This window comes from the organism of the source record quoted next, unplaced genomic scaffold (genome assembly GCF_019419815.1).
Source record: "Pyrus x bretschneideri cultivar Hongxiangsu unplaced genomic scaffold, Pyrus_bretschneideri_v1 Contig27, whole genome shotgun sequence".
Lineage (NCBI taxonomy): Eukaryota > Viridiplantae > Streptophyta > Magnoliopsida > Rosales > Rosaceae > Pyrus > Pyrus x bretschneideri.
The window spans coordinates 3093414-3112293 of record NW_025999579.1 but is presented as its reverse complement, the minus strand read 5'-3'; the positions used below and the strand labels follow the sequence as shown (position 1 = coordinate 3112293).

At 38.0% G+C, this 18880-nt stretch overlaps 3 protein-coding genes across 8 annotated transcripts; all 3 read right to left on the bottom strand.

The window, feature by feature from the left end:
- Positions 1–189: 189 nt before the first annotated feature.
- On the bottom strand, positions 190–3052 carry LOC125478891 (transcription factor bHLH47-like). Of its 4 annotated transcripts, none has more exons than XM_048587630.1 (5): positions 2901–3052; positions 2261–2362; positions 1299–1417; positions 1023–1150; positions 190–818 (listed from the first exon to the last, which is right to left on the bottom strand). In XM_048587630.1, exons 2-5 carry the CDS (start codon positions 2332–2334, stop codon positions 393–395), a joined length of 747 nt encoding a protein of 248 aa, XP_048443587.1. In that variant the 5' UTR covers positions 2335–2362; positions 2901–3052; the 3' UTR covers positions 190–392. The 4 variants fall into 4 exon arrangements, with proteins under 4 accessions (XP_048443587.1, XP_048443589.1, XP_048443588.1 ...); XM_048587632.1 differs by having other exon boundaries at positions 2907–3037; XM_048587631.1 differs by having other exon boundaries at positions 2749–3011.
- A 1605-nt stretch (positions 3053–4657) lies between these two features.
- On the bottom strand, positions 4658–7740 carry LOC125478856. Of its 3 annotated transcripts, none has more exons than XM_048587554.1 (10): positions 7547–7740; positions 7288–7457; positions 7141–7205; positions 6809–6849; positions 6583–6671; positions 6389–6479; positions 6091–6168; positions 5452–5533; positions 5047–5127; positions 4658–4941 (listed from the first exon to the last, which is right to left on the bottom strand). In XM_048587554.1, the coding sequence occupies exons 1-9, from the start codon at positions 7662–7664 to the stop codon at positions 5070–5072; spliced, it is 792 nt and encodes a 263-aa protein (XP_048443511.1). In that variant the 5' UTR covers positions 7665–7740; the 3' UTR covers positions 4658–4941; positions 5047–5069. The 3 variants fall into 3 exon arrangements, 2 of the variants coding, with proteins under 2 accessions (XP_048443511.1, XP_048443510.1); XM_048587553.1 differs by having other exon boundaries at positions 5452–5517; positions 6366–6479; positions 7547–7738; XR_007259633.1 differs by having other exon boundaries at positions 4873–4941; positions 6366–6479; positions 7547–7739.
- A 6979-nt stretch (positions 7741–14719) lies between these two features.
- LOC125478844 (transcription factor TCP14-like) lies at positions 14720–16538 on the bottom strand. Its single transcript, XM_048587516.1, has one exon. The coding sequence runs from the start codon at positions 16305–16307 to the stop codon at positions 15036–15038; it is 1272 nt and encodes a 423-aa protein (XP_048443473.1). The 5' UTR covers positions 16308–16538; the 3' UTR covers positions 14720–15035.
- Between the last annotated feature and the right edge of the window lie 2342 nt (positions 16539–18880).

Here is an 18880-nt window from a genome sequence, read left to right as displayed (position 1 = left end):
ATCAAAGAGTGCATGCTTGTGTACAGATTTATGGGGGGCGTTAAAGGTTGTCTAATAGATTTTCAAAGTAGATTGTCCGAAAAAACTCCGATTTATTAAAAATTCTATTATACTCCGATCTATATTATGCACTAGGTAAATGTAGCGTTAAACGTGCGATCAAAGATCTAACAATCAAAGATACAATGATAAAAATCTAAAAGCTCAAAATCTCATAATATAAAATATCCCGAGACATAATAAAATTTCCGTACAAATTGAATACCAAATTCCGTAAACTGAACACCGTCGCTATTTCTTCATTCATTTCTGAAATATACTAACTACAAAATATGGGGCATTGTCAATTATAATGGTGAAGCATTGCACATAAACCATTTTGATTACGAAGTTTACATATTACTAGGGTCGTTTTCACCACTTTGTCGAAATCCTTTGCCTGCGGTTGTATTCTCGCCGAGAAGTTGGGACGGCCAAGAATCCACCGAGGTTGGATACCTAGCATGCGGTTTGCTCACATGTGAGGTGGTGTTAGATGTCAGGTGGGTGGCATCCGGCAGTGGATAAGCTTGGAGATCCGGGCAGAGGGGTATAACAAAGACAGCAGGTGCTTGCTGCAAGCTGGGTTCTTGAGTGGGCGAACTGATGCAATTTCCGGTAAAATGGGAGGGAACTTCCGGTCTCAATTCTGCGCGAGGTGGTGCATTCAGGTCCGGTTTAGACTGTGCCACCCTCTCTTGTATCTCACTTTGCAATTTCTCAATCTGAGTTTCTAAGGCAGAGTTATCGTCTCTCAGCTCATTCTTCTCGAGAGTCATCTGTTCAATTTTTAAACAACTTTCATGAAAATATGATGGATTAAAGGAATGCACTACTAGATGTAGAAGTGTTTCTCGGTTCTAACAAGTAGGAACTTCGCTAAGATATCCACATAAACAAGTACACATATAAAGTCTAAATGTTGTATAAACATTAAACGAGCAAAATGTTTAGGGGGTGAAGAAAGATGTCGGGTGCCTTACATAGTTCGATTCAGACAACAGGGATGCATTTTCCTTCTGTAAGCATTCAATCTGACCACACAAGTCCTTTAACAGTCGAGTAGCTTCACTTACTATAGAGGCCTTTCCACTGTTCTGCTCATTCAGTTCTGCACAAGAGTTATCTCAAATTAAGAACGACCCACCATCATAAAAAAGAAAAATTACACCAAACACTGAAGCTAATTATCAATGTAAGATGAACTACAGACAAAAACAAAATTATAGTGAAGTCCGCATAAATAAAAGAGAAGTTACCGAGGGCATCAGCCAGCTCAAGAAAAAGCTCATTAAACTGCTCACGCTTCCGTCTCTCCCTCTCAGCCTTGCGGATTCTCTTAGGAATTTTCCCCTGTTTCTTTATTCCAGGACAAGCCCTGCACATCAAACAGCCTCCTAAACATCTAACCAAGAAATCTGAGTGCTTTTTCATCCAGATAAATAGTCATGCTATATCCACAACTCTAAGAACCTCACACAAATTGATCATGGCCAGAGGATATATTGTTAGAAGACCCTCTTAAACATTTTATAAAGCGTAAACTGTTGTGAAGTTCAAAATCAATAAAAGACTAGTGCTCATTATATTTTTGTTTAAATAAAAAACACAATATTACCACATCGGAAAGAGATATAGCCAAAGTATATCAGATTGATTTATGAACAGGAGTTAAGTGCTTGCTGACAATATTACACCTTATTGAATCCTTTGGTCAGTTAGAAAGGCAATAAGTAGACACCACTATTAACCTCGATAATGCGAGTCTACCAACCATAGCATTCTTTCTTTCACATAAACACCAAAACGTTGAGCACATTTAACCCAAAATTTATCCATCACTAGTTGCAGCTATTTCTATTAAAGCTAATTCATGATCGGTAACTAGTGAGCAACACATCCAACATTCCAGAGAGTTACGTAGATTTCACCAGGTACAAAGGTTATATTGATGCTACAACATACATAGACCCTGTAACTTCAAACAACATTTCAGAAATCGCATTTCTGCATTTTCATTTTACAAATCGTTTTCTAAATGCTACACTAATTCGCATCAAGTTTCTAAAGCAAGACAAGTTTTACCGTTCCTAAGTACACGTGAACTTCCAACCTCTAATTGATACTCCAAGCACTAGATCTAATCAAGATAGTAGAAAATTGCTAGCACACGTAAGAATGCTTATAAAATCATGCCAAACCTAAGATCTCTAGAACTTACCGGCGCACTGATGCCTCCGTTGCCACATTACCCTCGTCAGCTGCCGGCACAGGATCCGGTGAACCCATGATCATCTTGATGAACCGAATAAGGCTCTATAGCCTACAAATCATCCAAACAATGCGTAAATTTTTGCACTTCCTTATATAAAGCATGTTGTATTTAACATAATCGAAGTACACAATCAACATTCAAAGTGAAACCCTAGTTTTCTTTTTCCCCCAACTACTTCTTCTACCTCATAGCCCACTAAAAATTCAATAAATTGAAATTATATTTACATTTTGCCAGTTGAAAATCATAAATCCAGCTTAGCAGATACTAAAAACTATTAAATTTCAGAACCCAAAATCCAACAAAACTACAAAAGATTTATGCTTTTCAGAAATTACAAACTTCCAGAGACGCTAGATCACAAACAAATCAACTATACTGAACAAAAGTACAAACAAAAAACTGCATAATTTGATCAGAAAATGTAGAATTACAGATAACAAACCCTAGCTAACTGCAGATGGAAATGGCGGGAACAAAAATTGGGACTTGGATCAAGAAAAGTTGAGGAATTTTTAAGGAATGTGAGGAAAATTGGAGATTTTATATATCCGGAGATTAAATGAAATGAATTGAAAGAGGTAACTGTTACGCTTGGCGTTTAGGGGAGGAGGAAGACATAGAGTGTGGCGGGAGAAAACGAGGCAGCGGAGGCGTGTGGCGAGCGCTTGCCCTTTTGCTGTGTAATGAACCCGGACACGTGACCTTCCTTCGTATGCGCTGTGGATTGTGTCTCTGCATATTTTACGATTTTCTTCCCTCGTGCCATTTGCTTTCCATTTTATCTACAAATCCCGGCTAACGCGGCCTAACAGCTAGGTTCCAACTTACTGCTCGACTAGCTTTCAACGTCTAACATTTTTTAGAATTTTAATTTTATCATGTCTTGATTAGTCTTCTCTCTTTCATGCTAATTAGGAATTACATCCTACTCATGATTACGATTAAACAGATTCACAATTTATAATCTGTACCTTTCCACTGAACCACTTATCGTGATTTGTCTTGGTTAGTGTTTGATTACGTGTAAGTTTTTAAGACAACACATGATAGTCAATGAGGATTGTAAACAACGAGCTGCCATGTGATAAAGTTCAAACATATAGCCAATAAGGATTGGTTGAATGAGTAAAGATCATTCTCTTTGCTAAACAAGGTTTATGTTTGAGTTATGTTGCCGGCAATCCCTCTTGGTAACCGATCCATAGAAATTAAAAAAGAGGTTAAGACCTTATTTGTTAGTGCTCAAATAAGCTTATGATATGTTCTGACTCTGAGATAGAATAGTCTCCTTTCCCTCAAAACTATCAAAAAAAAGTTAAGCATATAACATTGTGTAAGAAGCTCGAGATAGACTTTGCATCTCAGTCTTCTCACATGTAGAAAATTTCTCCGCCAGTGGATTTGAGTTAATTTTTGTAATTCATTTATGCTACAAGCAATCATCTACTTGCACGTGTGTAGTTTCTGATCAAAGATCATTTTTGTGCAATCGTCATTCGTCCGCGCACACAGACTGATCAATTTGACGTTTGACTTTAGCAAAGAATATGTGCACGGTCTATAATTTAAAAGAAAATGACAACAAGGACTTGTTTGGCAAGAGAGGGTTGTGGCATCCACAAGGAAGCATACGTATTTTCCAAGCGTTACTGAAAGTGACTGCAATTTTTTAATTTGTTTTAGGTTCTGTGAATCTTTCCGGTTTCCGAAAATGATAGATAATCGTGACTTGCCACCAGTTTTCCTTTTTACAAAAAAAAAAAAAAAAAAAAAAAAGAAAGAGGAAGGATTAGGCGTGTGCCATCCATGAGAACGTCCATCTACAGGACAATGAATGACAGTGATCATGTTGTCACCCCAACTTGATGCAGTGGATGGATGCAGTGAATTTGACACCTCAATTTTGAATTTCTTGTTCTACACTTCCTTCATATTTATTTATTGGTTCTCTTTGTCATTCAGTACTACGGTCTTTTGGTATACATTTGTAAGTGAGAGGTCTTAGGTTTGAATCTTGTGAATGGCGATCGATACCAAATTAAGATGTCCATCGTGTGAATTTAGCCAAACTCCCATCTCTTGTAGTGTAACATATATCGTCGTACTAAAAAAAAAATATTGATTCTCTTTTGGGCAGTAATGGCGACTCTCCGACAGTCAAGCTGGTCGCTATGCGCTCAAACCACTAATCCACCGTACCATCTGTTGGTGCGCTTATGCCGTGAATCGTGATGCTTCTGTTTATGTTTGCTAATGTTCTGCTTAGTACGTTACCTGCCTCGCATCATATATGTCGTTAAGCGTTCCCTTATCATAAGGTACTTTCAAGTTCGAGAAACGTTCATCAAGTCCACACCATCAATTATTTGCTTTAGATTTTCAGTTTAGAAGAACAAGATGCGAATTTACACGCCAGCACAGAGAACCTGCTTCGATGTAAAACAACTAACTTGTAAAACAATGCGTTATTTACTTGAATTTTGGGTTTCTACTAGTGGAACTGGCGAATCGTGATGTCAACTTCTTGAGCAGCCAAGTTGGAACCTGCGCGCCTTCATTCTTCCGTTCAATGCTAGAGCCAACACGTCGAATTCCTCCACATACCAGAGCTCAGATACCACTGCCTGAATTCAATTGATTTTAGAGGATCTTGAAAGACTCGGATATTATGGAAACACACGAGCCATAAATTACGTACGTAGAGTGATATACACGGCATAACAACTCACCTCAAATCCTTGGAGTTCGTTGTTTAGACGATGAACAAGCTCTTGGAAGAAGTGGATTTGATCTGAAGTATTAGATAGCACCTGAACACGACAAAAACTACGTAAATAACAGAACCTACATGTACATAGATGCAGTGGCAGTCGATCTTAGAATGATATGAGACATGTTTCTTCAACTCTAGTCGATGAATTGTTCTGGATTGATCTTATAAAGAGTTGTCAAATTTCACAAACTACGAAAATTGAAAAGCAATTAGAAAACTCCGATTTTCTGCAAAGATTAGAAGCACATTTGGGAATAAAATTTTCAGCAGATCGCCAAATAAATTGGAACCGCAATATTAAAACAGGTGCATACGATGCCAAGCAACGAGATAGGCAACTAAGAGTCATTAGATGTACTACCTTGGATGATGCTTTTGCGTGACCGAGAAGCCTTGCAAATGAAGTATGAAGAATGACAGCATCGTACTGCAGGAGACAACGGCTGCAGATTAGCAAGTGCTAGAAGCATAAGAGACAGGGAGAATTTTGCTGTCAGTCTACCAATAACATTTCATAACGCAATAATGAGGGGAGCTGCGATGCCACAATGAGTTCCGCATCAGGATTTATCATGTATTTCTTATAGTTTAACGAAATTGGATTAATGCACCTTCAGACTGCTTATCCTTTCATAGCAGATATTTAGTAATAAGAAGGTATTCATTGCTGCAAATATCCTTTCATGTGCAGGAAAGCTCTATTTTAAATTCTAGAACTTGAAGAAGAATGAAATAACTTTTGCCGGAACACATGTGCCCCGCAGACAGCCAATAAGATAAATCAGAAAGGAAGAAGTTTCGTAGCAGGAGAGAGTCGCCTCAAGCAAGAGTTACAATCGTTCACTTTCAAACATATATTAACCGTTAAAACCTCGGTTCTTCCATGATCTCAACTCATTAAGAGTAAGTCTATTGGTAAACTCAACAACTCTTAGTTTGCATAGTATTGGGCTACTGTACTTGTCTAAAATGAATAAAGACAGATATATATGGTTGTTACAAGTTGCTTTTCTGGTGCACGTGGAAGCGCGGTCCTCAAATTTGCTCGAATGGTTATAGGATCTGATCCAGAGATTACCTACAACGGAAAAAAAAGAAGGTAAATACAAAAGATTGATTCCGGAAAATAGTTTCTCGGTTATATGGTTCCCTTGATGGTTATGAAATTGCGACCTTTCTAAAAATCTGTATTTACAGGGATCAAATACTCTTATGTGACATACATTACGAACAGGAAGAAAGAAAAAGGTGAGTATATAGGTTAAGGAAAATAACCTGCCAGCACCCAAGAAGCACACCTGTTGAGGTCAAGACCACTCTGTCTAAGACAATTTTTAAAGGGCAGAGACCCTGTGAAGTAGTCCTGACTGCAGCTGCTTCGGTTTCAATCTGAGGGAAAAATAAAAAACAGGGTTAAAAAACTAAACTCATGTTTAAGTGCAAATTACAAGATGTTAGGAAACACATGAATGGCTCCAGAAGTGCAGTCTACCTCGCCTTGCGTAGCAGGAACAGGTGAAATATGATGCGAGGCATGAAACATACTAAAATGATACAAGCTCGAGTTCTGAAACCAGATTGCTAGCCAAGATAGGCACATAAGCATACCAACAAATAGTAAACGTGCGAGTTGAAAAATAGATAAATTACTCCGTTATTCGTAAGCTATGATCATATAATCTGTCAAAGACATTATAAATTGGCAGACAGTAGCTTACCCTTATCGAAGTAAGGATCGAGTATAGGTTTGAGCGCCTTCCTGCAACAAGCCAAGCACCGATACACGACATTAACGAAAGAGCATTAAGCTAAAGCTATGAAAATTGTACCTAATCTTGTAATCTTTCAGCAAAACGCCTCCCCGAACAAAATTTCTAAACTCTAATGCGCACGATGTCAATCCTACGCTCCATCCCGAATCACACATATAATTAATAACCAAAACAATTGCTACATTGCTAATATCAGCCCTAAAAATTGTTTCTTTCCCATACCATCATTGACCATTCGAATTCAAAAACACAATGAAAGAACAAAGCTAAATACTTACGAAATCGGAAGCGAGTATTGCGTGCTCAGATACAACACATTAGCACGAACAGGAGGATTTGCTGCCTACATAGAACACACACATGATAAAATATCCAATTAGCCAAATCTCCATAGTTTAACTCTTTAATCAACGAATTAGGATTACCTTAAGTACAGGTGTTACAGATCCATCCCTTATCGTAAAAATATCAGAAAGTGACAGAGACTGAGAGGTTCGGCCGCCGCGGTTGAGAAAAACTGGTCCATGGTCTTCCAAATCCCGACCCATCCGATCGTATAATACGGACCTCCGCTCTTTGTTCGAAATTACTGAATCTGCAGCGGGAAATTGTGATTTAAGTAATTTTCTCGGGAACCAAACAGAAGATAGTGGGAGAGTGAAGGGAAAAGGAATTGGAATTTACCGGAGGCGGAGGAGTAATTGCGTGAGGAGTCGGAGTTCCTGAGGGCCATTCGGAAGAGAGAGTAGAAAAACAAGGCATAGAGGAGCCAGATGAAAGCTACGGTCTTGAAGCGATTCATTCCGCCACGTCGTCAGCGCCACCCTGCCCATCACCGCCGTGTAGCCGTCGCCATAGCTGACCAGTGGCTGCGAGACTGGTAACTTCCTAGGGAAAAGCTGGTTAACGGTTTTTTAACAAGAAGTACAAGAGAGAGTTAGTGGCGGTAAATATTAGAAGAGAATTACTTACACGAAACGGCCGGATAAAGTGTCGTTTTCCTCAAGTTAACATTTGGTGTCATGTTATTAGTCCGGAACAAAATCGTCACCAGGGGTGTGTAAGACTGTCTACAGTATGTCAGAAAAAATGAATGTAATATTAATATATTGTACACATGTAAGATTCGCATTCTTATAATGGATCGGAAAATTTAAGTATGATACTAATATATTGAACTCATACTAGTATAACAGTAGTGGTATATATAGATATCAAACTTAAATTACGTAATTTTTATATAAGTATCACACGCATTCAAACTGCTGTTGAAGGCCTAAGTAAGTCACATTTTTAAAGTAAAATAGTAATTACATGCACAAATGTTCCCACAAGTTTAATTAACGAAGTCTCGTTTTATGTAAGTTGTCTTATAAATCAAAATTATATAGAGTAGAGATAGCTGATGACCCATGTTTGTTTGCAGCATAGTTCATCTCTTTTTATTATGTGTTCCATCGAATAACTCTAATATTGAGCCATCAAATTCCCTGCATTCAGCAATCAAGTGATACGATCAATGTGTTAAGAGTCACATTCCAAACCAACAACCTCCCTAACTGCTGATTTAAAGTGTTACATTTCACGCAAAGAAAAATAATCATTAAGAGCGAAAAATGAAAATTTATTCACTCAATTTTACAATTTAATGGTATTTTTTTTCACAATTATAAATTGGTGGTTTTAGATTTAATTTCCGTAAAATTGTGAATGACAAGTTGGATATCAAATTTAGTCACTCAGTTTTACGTTGTCAGCTTAGTGGCTAAATAATCTCCACATCTTACATTCAATAAGAAACGCTACATTTCATCTGTTTAGTGTTTTATTACAGATTGTGTTTATGTTGTATATGCAGTTGTTGCCTTGTTTCTTTTCTGCATTTTTTTCTGTTTCTCCTTCTAATTCAGTAGCTACTGTATCTATCATCTGTTACTTGAATAACAGTATGGAGCAAATCAAGGGAATGTTTTGCAACTATTATGATCTCTGTGACTGTGAGTTGAATTTTGTATGTAATTATTATAGCTTACAATTTGGAAGTTGATGATGGTCGTATTGCGTATTCACTAGCATGCCATTAGAATTGTGGGGTTTTGGAGATTGCTTGTCTGCCATTTCCATTTTGTAAGATGATGGAAGTGTATTTGGTTCATTTGGCCAGACTGGCGATAGGGAAAATAGTTTCGTCGCAATATCTTTGTATCAATGCGTTTCAAATTGTTGTTGAGAAGGAAGCCCTGTGATCAATACCTTACATTCAACTGTTTATGTGTGGAAACCAATAGGACCTTGGTTTTGTCTTTGTTAACTTCTGCTTCGTGCCATAAGTTTTCTCACGTTTCGTGTGACTAGGTGAGTGCGTGGATTTTGAGCCGAAGAAGAAAAGGAGAATGTGACTGGCATGAAAAGGCCAAAACAAGAACAAATTGGCAGTTTCTTCACGAACTATTTCTTTCTTCAAGTTTAAATCCTTGATTTTCTGAAATATAAGTTTTGGGAGACAATTTCGAAAGGGTTGTTAGTTCATGGGGACGGTTTACTCTTTAGTCTATAAGAATATTACACCATAATACAAAAGGGACGAAAAATGATTAACTATTGTTCGGGCTGGATTTCAGGATCTAGTCCCTCGCACAGCTTCTCGGGGCTCTGGCTTTTTCTTGCATGTCGGGCAAGATCTTGCTGCTTCTTGTGCTACAATACAAGTTGATTGTTAGTTTGAAAGGTGCCTTTGTCCGGCATTTGGTTTAGGCCTTGAGGCTCTCAATCAAAACTAACAAGGACCTAAGCGTACCACTGTTATCTTTTTATAACAAATTATTGAATGGAGGTGAAATAGGTTGGTTACTTGCGCCATAAGTTATTTAGACTTCTTGTTTTATCAAAGGATTGTCACAGATTGGTTAAGTCTGTATAAGGTTATTTTCTTGCCTTGTAAACAAGGACTTTTAATCCATAACATTTGTATGTCCAAAATGAAGGGAGTTCAAGGCCCTTCCAACCATTTTCTCGGTCAAAGTTCGTTTTAATGAAAACAGGTTCATTGACTTATCCAGATTTGATTGCGGATGGAACTTCTAAGTGTAAAACAGCTAAAATGATTTAAAAACATGAAGGAAAATGCACTAAATAATAGATATACTATATGTAAGTACAAACAAAAGAGAGTCGGGCAAGATTTAAGTTTGTTAAGCAAGGTTCAACTTCTTACAGCCACTTTTCTTTATGTTTATAGGGGGTTTCTATAATCTGGAGGATGAAAAGTAAAAGGGTTCTATAAGAGGGAATCGATACTACAACATTAGGGGAAGGTAGCAGAGCTTCTAATCTAGACAAAAGATGGATTTCCATAAGGGAACTATAACTAAAAAGGACAAGATATAGACAAAGTTTAGCTTTGTGGTTTCTTGCTTGCTTGAGAGCAAAGTGAGATGTCTTTTGATTGATTGGTTGAGTGTCATTGTCTCTGGTGTCCCTCTCTACTTTTATAGACAATTTGGCCTGACTATCTAAGCTTTGCTTTTAGCCGATGTCTTTTCTGATGGCAGTGAGTCATCATCACTTATTTACTCATCCATGCCCTTGAAAAGTGCTTTTTGGCTGGTGGTGAGGTGTTTTCTGTTGCCCATCACTTCAATCATAGACATATGGCCTATGCCTTTGCTGAAATAGCTTCCAATTCATCTTGGGCACTTCAATCATTGACATGTGGCCTATGCCTTCGCTGAAATAGCTTCCAATTCATCTTGGGTCCATTGACTTGCCCAAACCTAGTCTTTTATTTGTTTTCGCATCTTCGGGCCTTCATTATTACAAAGCCCAGTGTCAAATATAAACCCAAACAACTACCATGGCCATCTCTTTCTCCACGTCTTTATTTTATTTTATTTTATTTATTTTTAAATATTTGGATTAAATTATAATAAGAGAATCAAATGATAAAAATAAATAAAAGTGTAGAATAGGAAAATAGTTTGTGCAGAAAACTCATTTCTAATACAAAAAAACTCATTGTGATTGAGTATACATGAAACAACTTTTGACAACTACCATTGTCACCAATTTGTTATGCCCAATCTTGGAGGAGATCTTGTTCGTGTCGATGATATCTCTCTCTTTTTCTCTCACACCATATGAGGGCACGTAATGTGAGAGATAGTGTGAGTATCTTGTTGTATGCTAGATTCCCCTTATTGTCGGACCCCTAAATCCATAGTCGATAATTCAAAGGTGGTTAACCTTTGGATTGAAAAAAATAAAAAACAATTATCAACTAACATATATGAGAGGAGTGTATGAGGGAAAAAGAGGAGTTAAAATCATTTCTCCCCAAAAATTGGGTCTAAATTCAACTGTGTGCTAGGCTGCACTACCTATATAATAGTTAGATGAATTAACCAAAGATACTTATAGAAGAATAATTTAGATGGAGAGGTCGATCAAATTATGTGTTTGTGTTTTTTTAAATATTTCCGTAATAACATTAAATCGTTAATGTATCTAAACTAGTCATGAACTAGTCATCCAATATATCTTCATTATCACATGACTTGTCAAATAATGATCACATAACGAGAGAAATTGTAAAACAATTACACCCAAGATGTTGCTCTACAGAAGTGGAGAGTTCTAGGTCGTATTATCGCAAAAAAGCATGACATTTAAGGGTGGATGTGGATGTGGTGGTGGGTCATTTGATCCCATTTTCTTGCTGCCCAACAAACAATCCTTAAGCTAAAAGCCAGTAGTTAGCTAGGCAGGCACATGTGGCATGCCACTCCATCTATTTCCATCAGAAAAAAAAAAAAAAGGAATAAAAAAATCTAACTCCCTTCGTGGAAGGTGGGGTTATAAGATTTTCTGGGCCCTAATAATCAATCACAGAAAACGGGATTAGAAGTGATTTTATGGGCCAAATTAGTAGAATATTAATAAGGTTTTGATTTAATTCCCAAATGGAGGCAGGTTTGTTGGTTCGCTCAGGAAGATTTCATGCATGGCTAAATAAGTTTAGATGGTCTAATCATGCTACTTCTGGCATACGATCTATCGAGATTTTCATTTGCTGGTTCCTGGTTGCATGCATGGGACCATCGGCTGTGTCGTCGACAGGGTTCAAAACCATGTGCACAATATGTGTACGACCCAGACCAAGTTATATTTTGCGATGATGGGTTTGACACAGATTTCTCACACAACAACATTAAAGATAGTACATGCCAAATCACAGTACTTGTCATGATCATCAGTCATGACAACGAACAACGTCCAACAAATATATATCAGGATATCTCTTAAATGTGTATTTGCTGTAAATTAAACGTACTTTTTTAACTGAAATTATATTACAACGATGATCCTCTCAGGATCTTTAACTTCCTTTACTCGTACAAAAAATTCGAAGAAATTGCTAAAGAATATTAACAAACCAATAATGTGCAATAAGAACTAGTCATGACTGAAATTCGATTCTCCATAAACATGTTAGCTTGCAACTTATGCGCAAGGGTTTGAATGTCATGAATAAGTGAATGTAGATGCATAGGTAGCCATGTATGTGAATGTGAACCATTTGACCGAATTATAGCAACGATCTCTGAACTTTACCCCTAGTTTAATTTTAGTCCATGAACTCTTATTTTAATTTTTAGTCATCGAACTTAACAATGTATTGCACCATTGAACTTTTTCACTTAACACCTTTTTTTCTGTTTAATATATATTCACTTGATTAAAGGTGATTTTGTTAGTTTTGATGTGTACATTACATCTTCCAACGGTGATCTACTCCAATATCCTTTTGTTCCAAACCAAATACAATCTCAATTATAATTTGGCTAAATCTTATGAACATGATATTTATTCGACATGGAATATTATAAAAATGTCTAATCTGTTACGTGTGGACACCTAATGAGATTACACTTTTATATTTGATAAATCTGCATATTTAATACACGATAACAACAACTAATCACTTTACACTTGTTTTTTTTTTTGTCCACTTTATTCATCAAAGGATCACTAAGAATATATAAGAACCGCGATCGATGGCCAGAAATTAACTAGAGCACTACCAAGAGTTGCATTGATCCCAATTACCTCAAGACTCCAAAATTACGCAGACCAGGGAGCCCATAAAAACTTTTATCAGTTCTCAATTTTCATAAATCCTAGCTAGAACCTTTATCTTGCTTTCAAGTTTCATCCAGTTAAACTGTTTGTCTCAAGAACGAGTCATTCTTTCTTTCACTCGATCGCATTTTGACCACCATCAAAGAAAAGGAAGGACTTTCTAATATGCACTAGCCTATACACCGAAGTTTATGACTGTTGAATTTTTGTTTATTTTATTCTTAACCGCACATCCAACTGTCAAGTACTCTTATGCATGTCATATGCTGAATCGTAATAAAGTTTTCATGAATTCATTTTACAAATTAAACAAACCCGGCCAACCACAACCAAACCACCATTAAGTCATGTAGGATAGGACATTACTAAGATTGATTATGTCATGTGCCTTCTGGTAAATGTAATGGCAATCGTCCCTTGTGTGATTAAGAATATAATCTTTAGGTATATATATATGTGGGTATCAATTAAATGTGTGGAATCCAATTGGTGCAAAGTGTACAATCCTTGTGTTATTTTGTTCTTGAAGTTTAAAGCACAACTAATTTATCTACTCCTATAATAAGAAAGGAAATAGAGTAGTCATATCCACACACTCATTTTTACTTCACGCACTCTTCTCAATTTTCAACCGTCGGGTCGAATGAATTCAAGAAGATTAATAGATAGAATTAACAAAAGTAATTAGGAAATAAAAAAAGGTGTTTGAACAACAATAGCAATTTATAAATTTATGCATGGTTTGCTAACTAGAAAATTCTTGAAAAAAACCCTACCCTCCATTGAAGAGATTTTTCAGTATGAATGTCACATATCTTTATATAAATGATGAGACACTTGAAGAAAAAAAAAAATACACTTCCTACATTTGTATAATAACACATAGCGGATCATAGATTAATAAAATCTCTCCTCAGAGAGTCGGAGACCCAATCATTCAACGGTACCCAATCAAAAGGTTGTTTCATAGAAATAAAAGGTGCAGATTGATTGATGAGATGGTGGGCCACGACACAGTAGAGTTATTAAATAATTTTAAAAGTCACTACCGATACCCTCTATGGTGTCAGCAACTGCACCATTAAAAAGAAGAAAGAAAGAAAAAAAAGAAGAAAAAAAAAAAGATGAGGAATGATGCACCTGTTTGTCAGTGACGTTGCATATCGGTTTGGGCAATGACCAGCATCCGGGTCCCACCACCTGAGCCAACACCTGGAACTGATAAGGTGTGGACCCTACCGTCCTATTACCCTTCCCCACCTTGGCTGAAAATTTTATATAATTGATGCAGTAAACCCTAGAGATTCATGGCAGGAGAGATGAAGAATCAGAATGATCAAAAGGCTGTGAATTTTTTTTTAATCCTGCATTATTACAGTAAAACTACTAGTGCAACTGTTTCATCCCTTTCACAAGCTGCCCATTTACATGGACACAAACATGGTGGTGGCCTAGAGAGAGAATCTAGAGAGAGAAAGTGAGAGGAAAAAAGAGGGAATCCAATTGTTAGTTAGGTAGGAGACTTACCATATACCATGCAAAAAAAGTCCCTTTCACCAACACAGTAAAAATGCATAAATTACGAAGCAGTATAAGCTGTTCGTCCAACCGTTCATTCACTTGATTCATAGTATGAGCCGTTTTATTCTAGAATTTCGACGAGTTACTTTTCGCAGAAGATAAAAAGAAGAGAGAAGGGAGAATTGATCACACAAACAATGATGATAGTATACTGTGATTAATCGCCAAAAATTAGGGAAATAAGAGAGCAGCCAAAATAATTAACTCATGTTAAAAATAAGTGCCTGTTTTTTTTTTTCTTCAAACCCTAACAAAACCTCTCTTCTCCCGGCCATATCATATTAATCACACAAAAAAATTGGGAATAAATAGATAAAAATAAACCTCAGAATTTTAAGAGCAATCAATCAAACCTCACGTGTGTTGTTACACAGCAAACTACTACACGTGTGGGAAGAAATGACGACCACCAACGATGACCATGAAGATAAAATCCGACCGCCATTCGCCCGCTTTATGAGTGGTGACTAGTACTATCGTGCCGATCGTCACCCCCGCCGTGGTGTGAGTGTGAGCCACTCGCCTGCTGCGAGTCTGAAACACCTGTACCGGACATGTGCCGGTACGGATTGAGTCCAGCGAGCATATTCAACTGCCCATCGCTCATGTTATCGCCATCATTACCACCACCGCCGCCGCCCGAGCCACTCAATTGTTGTTGATTAGGCAACACGGTGACTGGGGCGGGGAAATTCATAAAATGTAAGCCACCGGGCATCGTTCCTCTATACATTCCACTGTTGTTGACCGAAGCTGGAAAAGTCCAAATAGGGTCTCCGCTCATAACTTGGTTGTTAGAGTTAGCCAGCATCCAAAAATTAGCCGGAATCTGACTGTGTGGGTGGCTGGCCGGGACCGCACCAGTGCTCGACTGCAATAAGTACCCTCCTCCACCACCACCGCCGCCACCTCCCATTTGATTCAAGTCCTGCTCCGGCGGCCGACGCTTCCTCCCTCCCAAGCTCCCCTCCCCTGCCGACGCCGCCTCCGAGAGATCTAAAGACACAGTATCCCGGAGCTCCTGCTTGGCTTGCAACATGGAAGCGTGCATGGTGTTTGTTTGGAAGTTTAGGAGAGTCGAAGAGCTGTCAGAAGATGAGAGGCCAATGCCCTGAAAGAGGCTCCGCCGCTGGTTCTGTTGGAGAGAGAAATTCGGGCTGTAATAAGAGGATCTTAGCTGCGAGGGGACCGACATGCTGGAGCCGGAGCTGCGGAGTGAGATGTTAAGTGACGTGAAGTTGGCGGGGATTGTGCCGGTACCGGTGGCGGCAATCACGGCGGGCTCGGCCTGCTGGAGAAGCCACTCAATGGTTTCTCCGTCGGACTTGTGACCTAGCTCGCGCGTGAGCTGGAAGACTCTGGCGGCGCATAGAGCCGGCATTCGAATGCGGCGGCCTCGGCCGTCGACTTTCGTGTGGCGGTCCTTGGTGGAGGTCCGCTTGGGGGGTGGCTTTTTGGAGGGCTCGGGGGAAGAAGCTTGGAGAGCTGAGGTGGTTGTGGCTGTGGCAGTAGAGACGGTGTTGTTAGTGGGGGTGGGGTCGACGGTGGTGATGGCTAGAGTAGGGTAGGGGGAGGTGGAGTTGGAGCAGGAGGCGGCTTCTTGGTGATCTAATTCTTTTTTCTCTAGCAACTGGAAGGGGAAGTTCGGACGGTGGTGATGTTGTTGTTGGTGTTGTTGATAGTGGTGGTGGTGGTGGTGGAGTTGATGATCATCACCTCCTTCCATGATCGCATGGGAAAGAGAATTATGATCGGTTTGTGGAGGATTTTGCGTGAGAAGAGTAGGGAGAGTGTGGAAGAGAGAGAGTGCGGAAGAGATAGAGAGAGAGGGCTTAGTTATTAGTATAATTGGGTTTTGGTGGGTCTCTCACTCAGCAGCAGCTCAACTCAGCTCTCAGCTCTCTTCAGTCACTTAGTGACAGTATTTTTACAGGACAAATCTGTTTTTTTCCTTCTAAAAATAAATAAATAAAAATTCTCTGGTTGTTGGTTGGCTGGAATTTGTGTATGAAAAAAACTGAAATTTTGTTTTAGATGATATGTTTTGTTAGAGAGTAGCTAGAGAGAGAAAGAAGTATGGACTAAAATGGTCCTTTGGAGAGAGAGAGAGAGAGAGAGAAGATAAGAGAGGGAGAGAAGGAGGGTGGGAGGGAGGGAGAGAGGAAGAGAGGGCTGGGCGGGCAAGCTTTAAGCAACAAAGATAATGAGTGGGAATTATATGGGTGAGCTTTAAAAAGCAATTTTTTAAAGGAAAGAAATTGCTTTGTTATTGTGCTGAGCTTTTTCTAGCTTTCTTTCTTTTATATTGTAATTGTATTTTCATATATATAAAAATATGAATTACACAAGTAATGGTAAAGGAGGCAAAAAATCAAACTCAGTATTTCATATGCATAAATAAATATTCTTAAACACTTAGATGAATTACAAGCATCTTTCATTTTTTTTCCTTTTCCTTAGAGGAAAATATCCAAATATCCATATGATCAAACATCTAATATCAAATCAATTAATATCCAGCTTTTTAATTTAATTATTAAACACAGAACTTCAGATACATGCATGGATAAATAAAGAATGTTTATTAGAATTTCAAAAATCTCATTATACACTCCTCACAAGTATATTTTTATTTCTAATTATAGAAAGTTTAGGGTGCAAATGACAATATAAATATTCTTAAACACTTATCAGTTACAACCATCTTTAGTTTTTTTTCTATTCCTTAGAGGAAAATATCAAGATATCCATGATATCGATCAAACACCAAATCAATTAAAATCTAGATCCTATAAAAAATTTAATATCTAGATTTTTATTTAATTTTGAAAATTTTCAAGAGGAAAAAAAAAGGAAAACGGGGATCAAACACAAGACTTCATATACAAAAAATAAGTGCTTTAGCTGCTTGCACTACAAGTCTAAAACTCCTTTCCAAAATTTTCATTCTGTTCTGTGGAGGAAAATATCAAAACATCTATTGCCAAATACCCAAATATCAAATAACATTTAGATTTTAAATTTCAATTTTTTGGGGAATTTTCAGGATATGAGGAGGGAAAGGGGAGAGGAGGAGGCCAGGTGAACGGGTTCCCCTTTTTATTGTGGTTGGACATCCCCTTTGGCTCAGACTCTCCACGTGAGGTGCTCCTTTTATCATTCAATCCCATAAAGACAATGGTGGCCGAGGTGGGACCCAACCCCAAGTCAAAAAAATTTTTAGAGACTTTAAAAAAAGGAAAGATTACATAAAGTGGGTCCCGGTCTCATTCAAGTAATCATTTCATTTTGCCTTTGGCCCTTTGCCTTTTGCTCTGCACCTTTGTTATTTGTTAGTTGCTGGCAAGGGAACTTTGGGATCCCTTAAGTCCTCCAACCAGTAAAATATCTTTAAACTTACCCTCCCCCTGATCTCGATCCTTCTTGCTGACTGTTGCCTATTGGGCCTATAATCTTTGTTGGCATTAGGGTTTAGTCTCTAGGTTTCAGACGTGTTCCATTCTTCTCTTTGATCCAAAACCCTAATTAGGGTTTGCTTATGCAAGTTTTTCTTGGGTACCTGGATTACTTATTAGTGCATGTTGCGAAGACTTGTGACTTAAGTGATCAACGCAATGTTTATCTATGAATTAACGGTAAGAGTTCTGGTCTCGCATTCACGACAAAAGTTATATATTATGAAGTTGTACTTATATATTTTATTGGGATGTGCTATCTACACATCTTATTTTACTTCTCACACATTCTTTGATAATTTATGTCCGTTGATATTCTTCAATTCATCCGATCCGACGACCGAAAATCAAAAAGGTGTGTGAGAAGTAAAATGGGTTGTGTGGATATCACACCCCTATTTTATTTTGGTATATGGATAAATGGTATTGAGTTTAGGGTTTTGGTATTCCTTATTATAATGTGGTTGGCCTATAGGTTCCGGTCGAGTTTCGGAAGCATCTTCAATTCTTTTGTATATTTTGATTCCTTTTATGTAACTAGGGTTCTACCTTATTATGCATGTTGCGAGGATCTGTTACTCCAACGATAAACAAATCATTTACTTACGCATTCATGATAAGAGTTTTGACCACAAGAGTTCTGCTACCTCTCGCAACCCTACATTTTGTACTATATAACGACGGTTAGGTGGTATTAAAAGTTTTTGGTTTTGGTGTTCCTTAATAAATGCTAATGTGGGTTACCCTTCGGGACAAGCAGATGGCCCTGGATGATCAGCAGTACTCCTTCCAAATTTTAAATTACAAAACATGCAGAATATGCAATCATGATCGAACAGAGCTA

Excerpts from the sequence above, each read along its gene's own strand:
- LOC125478856 (XM_048587553.1), bottom strand. The coding sequence starts at position 7,664 with ATGAATCGCTTCAAGACCGTAGCTTTCATCTGGCTCCTCTATGCCTTG. Across the intron at positions 7,458-7,546 it reads CAATTACTCCTCCGCCTCCG|ATTCAGTAATTTCGAACAAA; the intron begins GTAAATTCCAAT and ends TTCCCGCTGCAG. Across the intron at positions 5,128-5,451 it reads ACGCAAAAGCATCATCCAAG|GTGCTATCTAATACTTCAGA; the intron begins GTAGTACATCTA and ends TGTCGTGTTCAG.
- LOC125478891 (XM_048587630.1), bottom strand. The coding sequence starts at position 2,334 with ATGATCATGGGTTCACCGGATCCTGTGCCGGCAGCTGACGAGGGTAAT. Across the intron at positions 1,418-2,260 it reads ACGGAGGCATCAGTGCGCCG|GGCTTGTCCTGGAATAAAGA; the intron begins GTAAGTTCTAGA and ends TTTGATGTGCAG. Across the intron at positions 819-1,022 it reads TGTTGTCTGAATCGAACTAT|ATGACTCTCGAGAAGAATGA; the intron begins GTAAGGCACCCG and ends AAAATTGAACAG.
- LOC125478844 (XM_048587516.1), bottom strand. The coding sequence starts at position 16,307 with ATGGAAGGAGGTGATGATCATCAACTCCACCACCACCACCACCACTAT.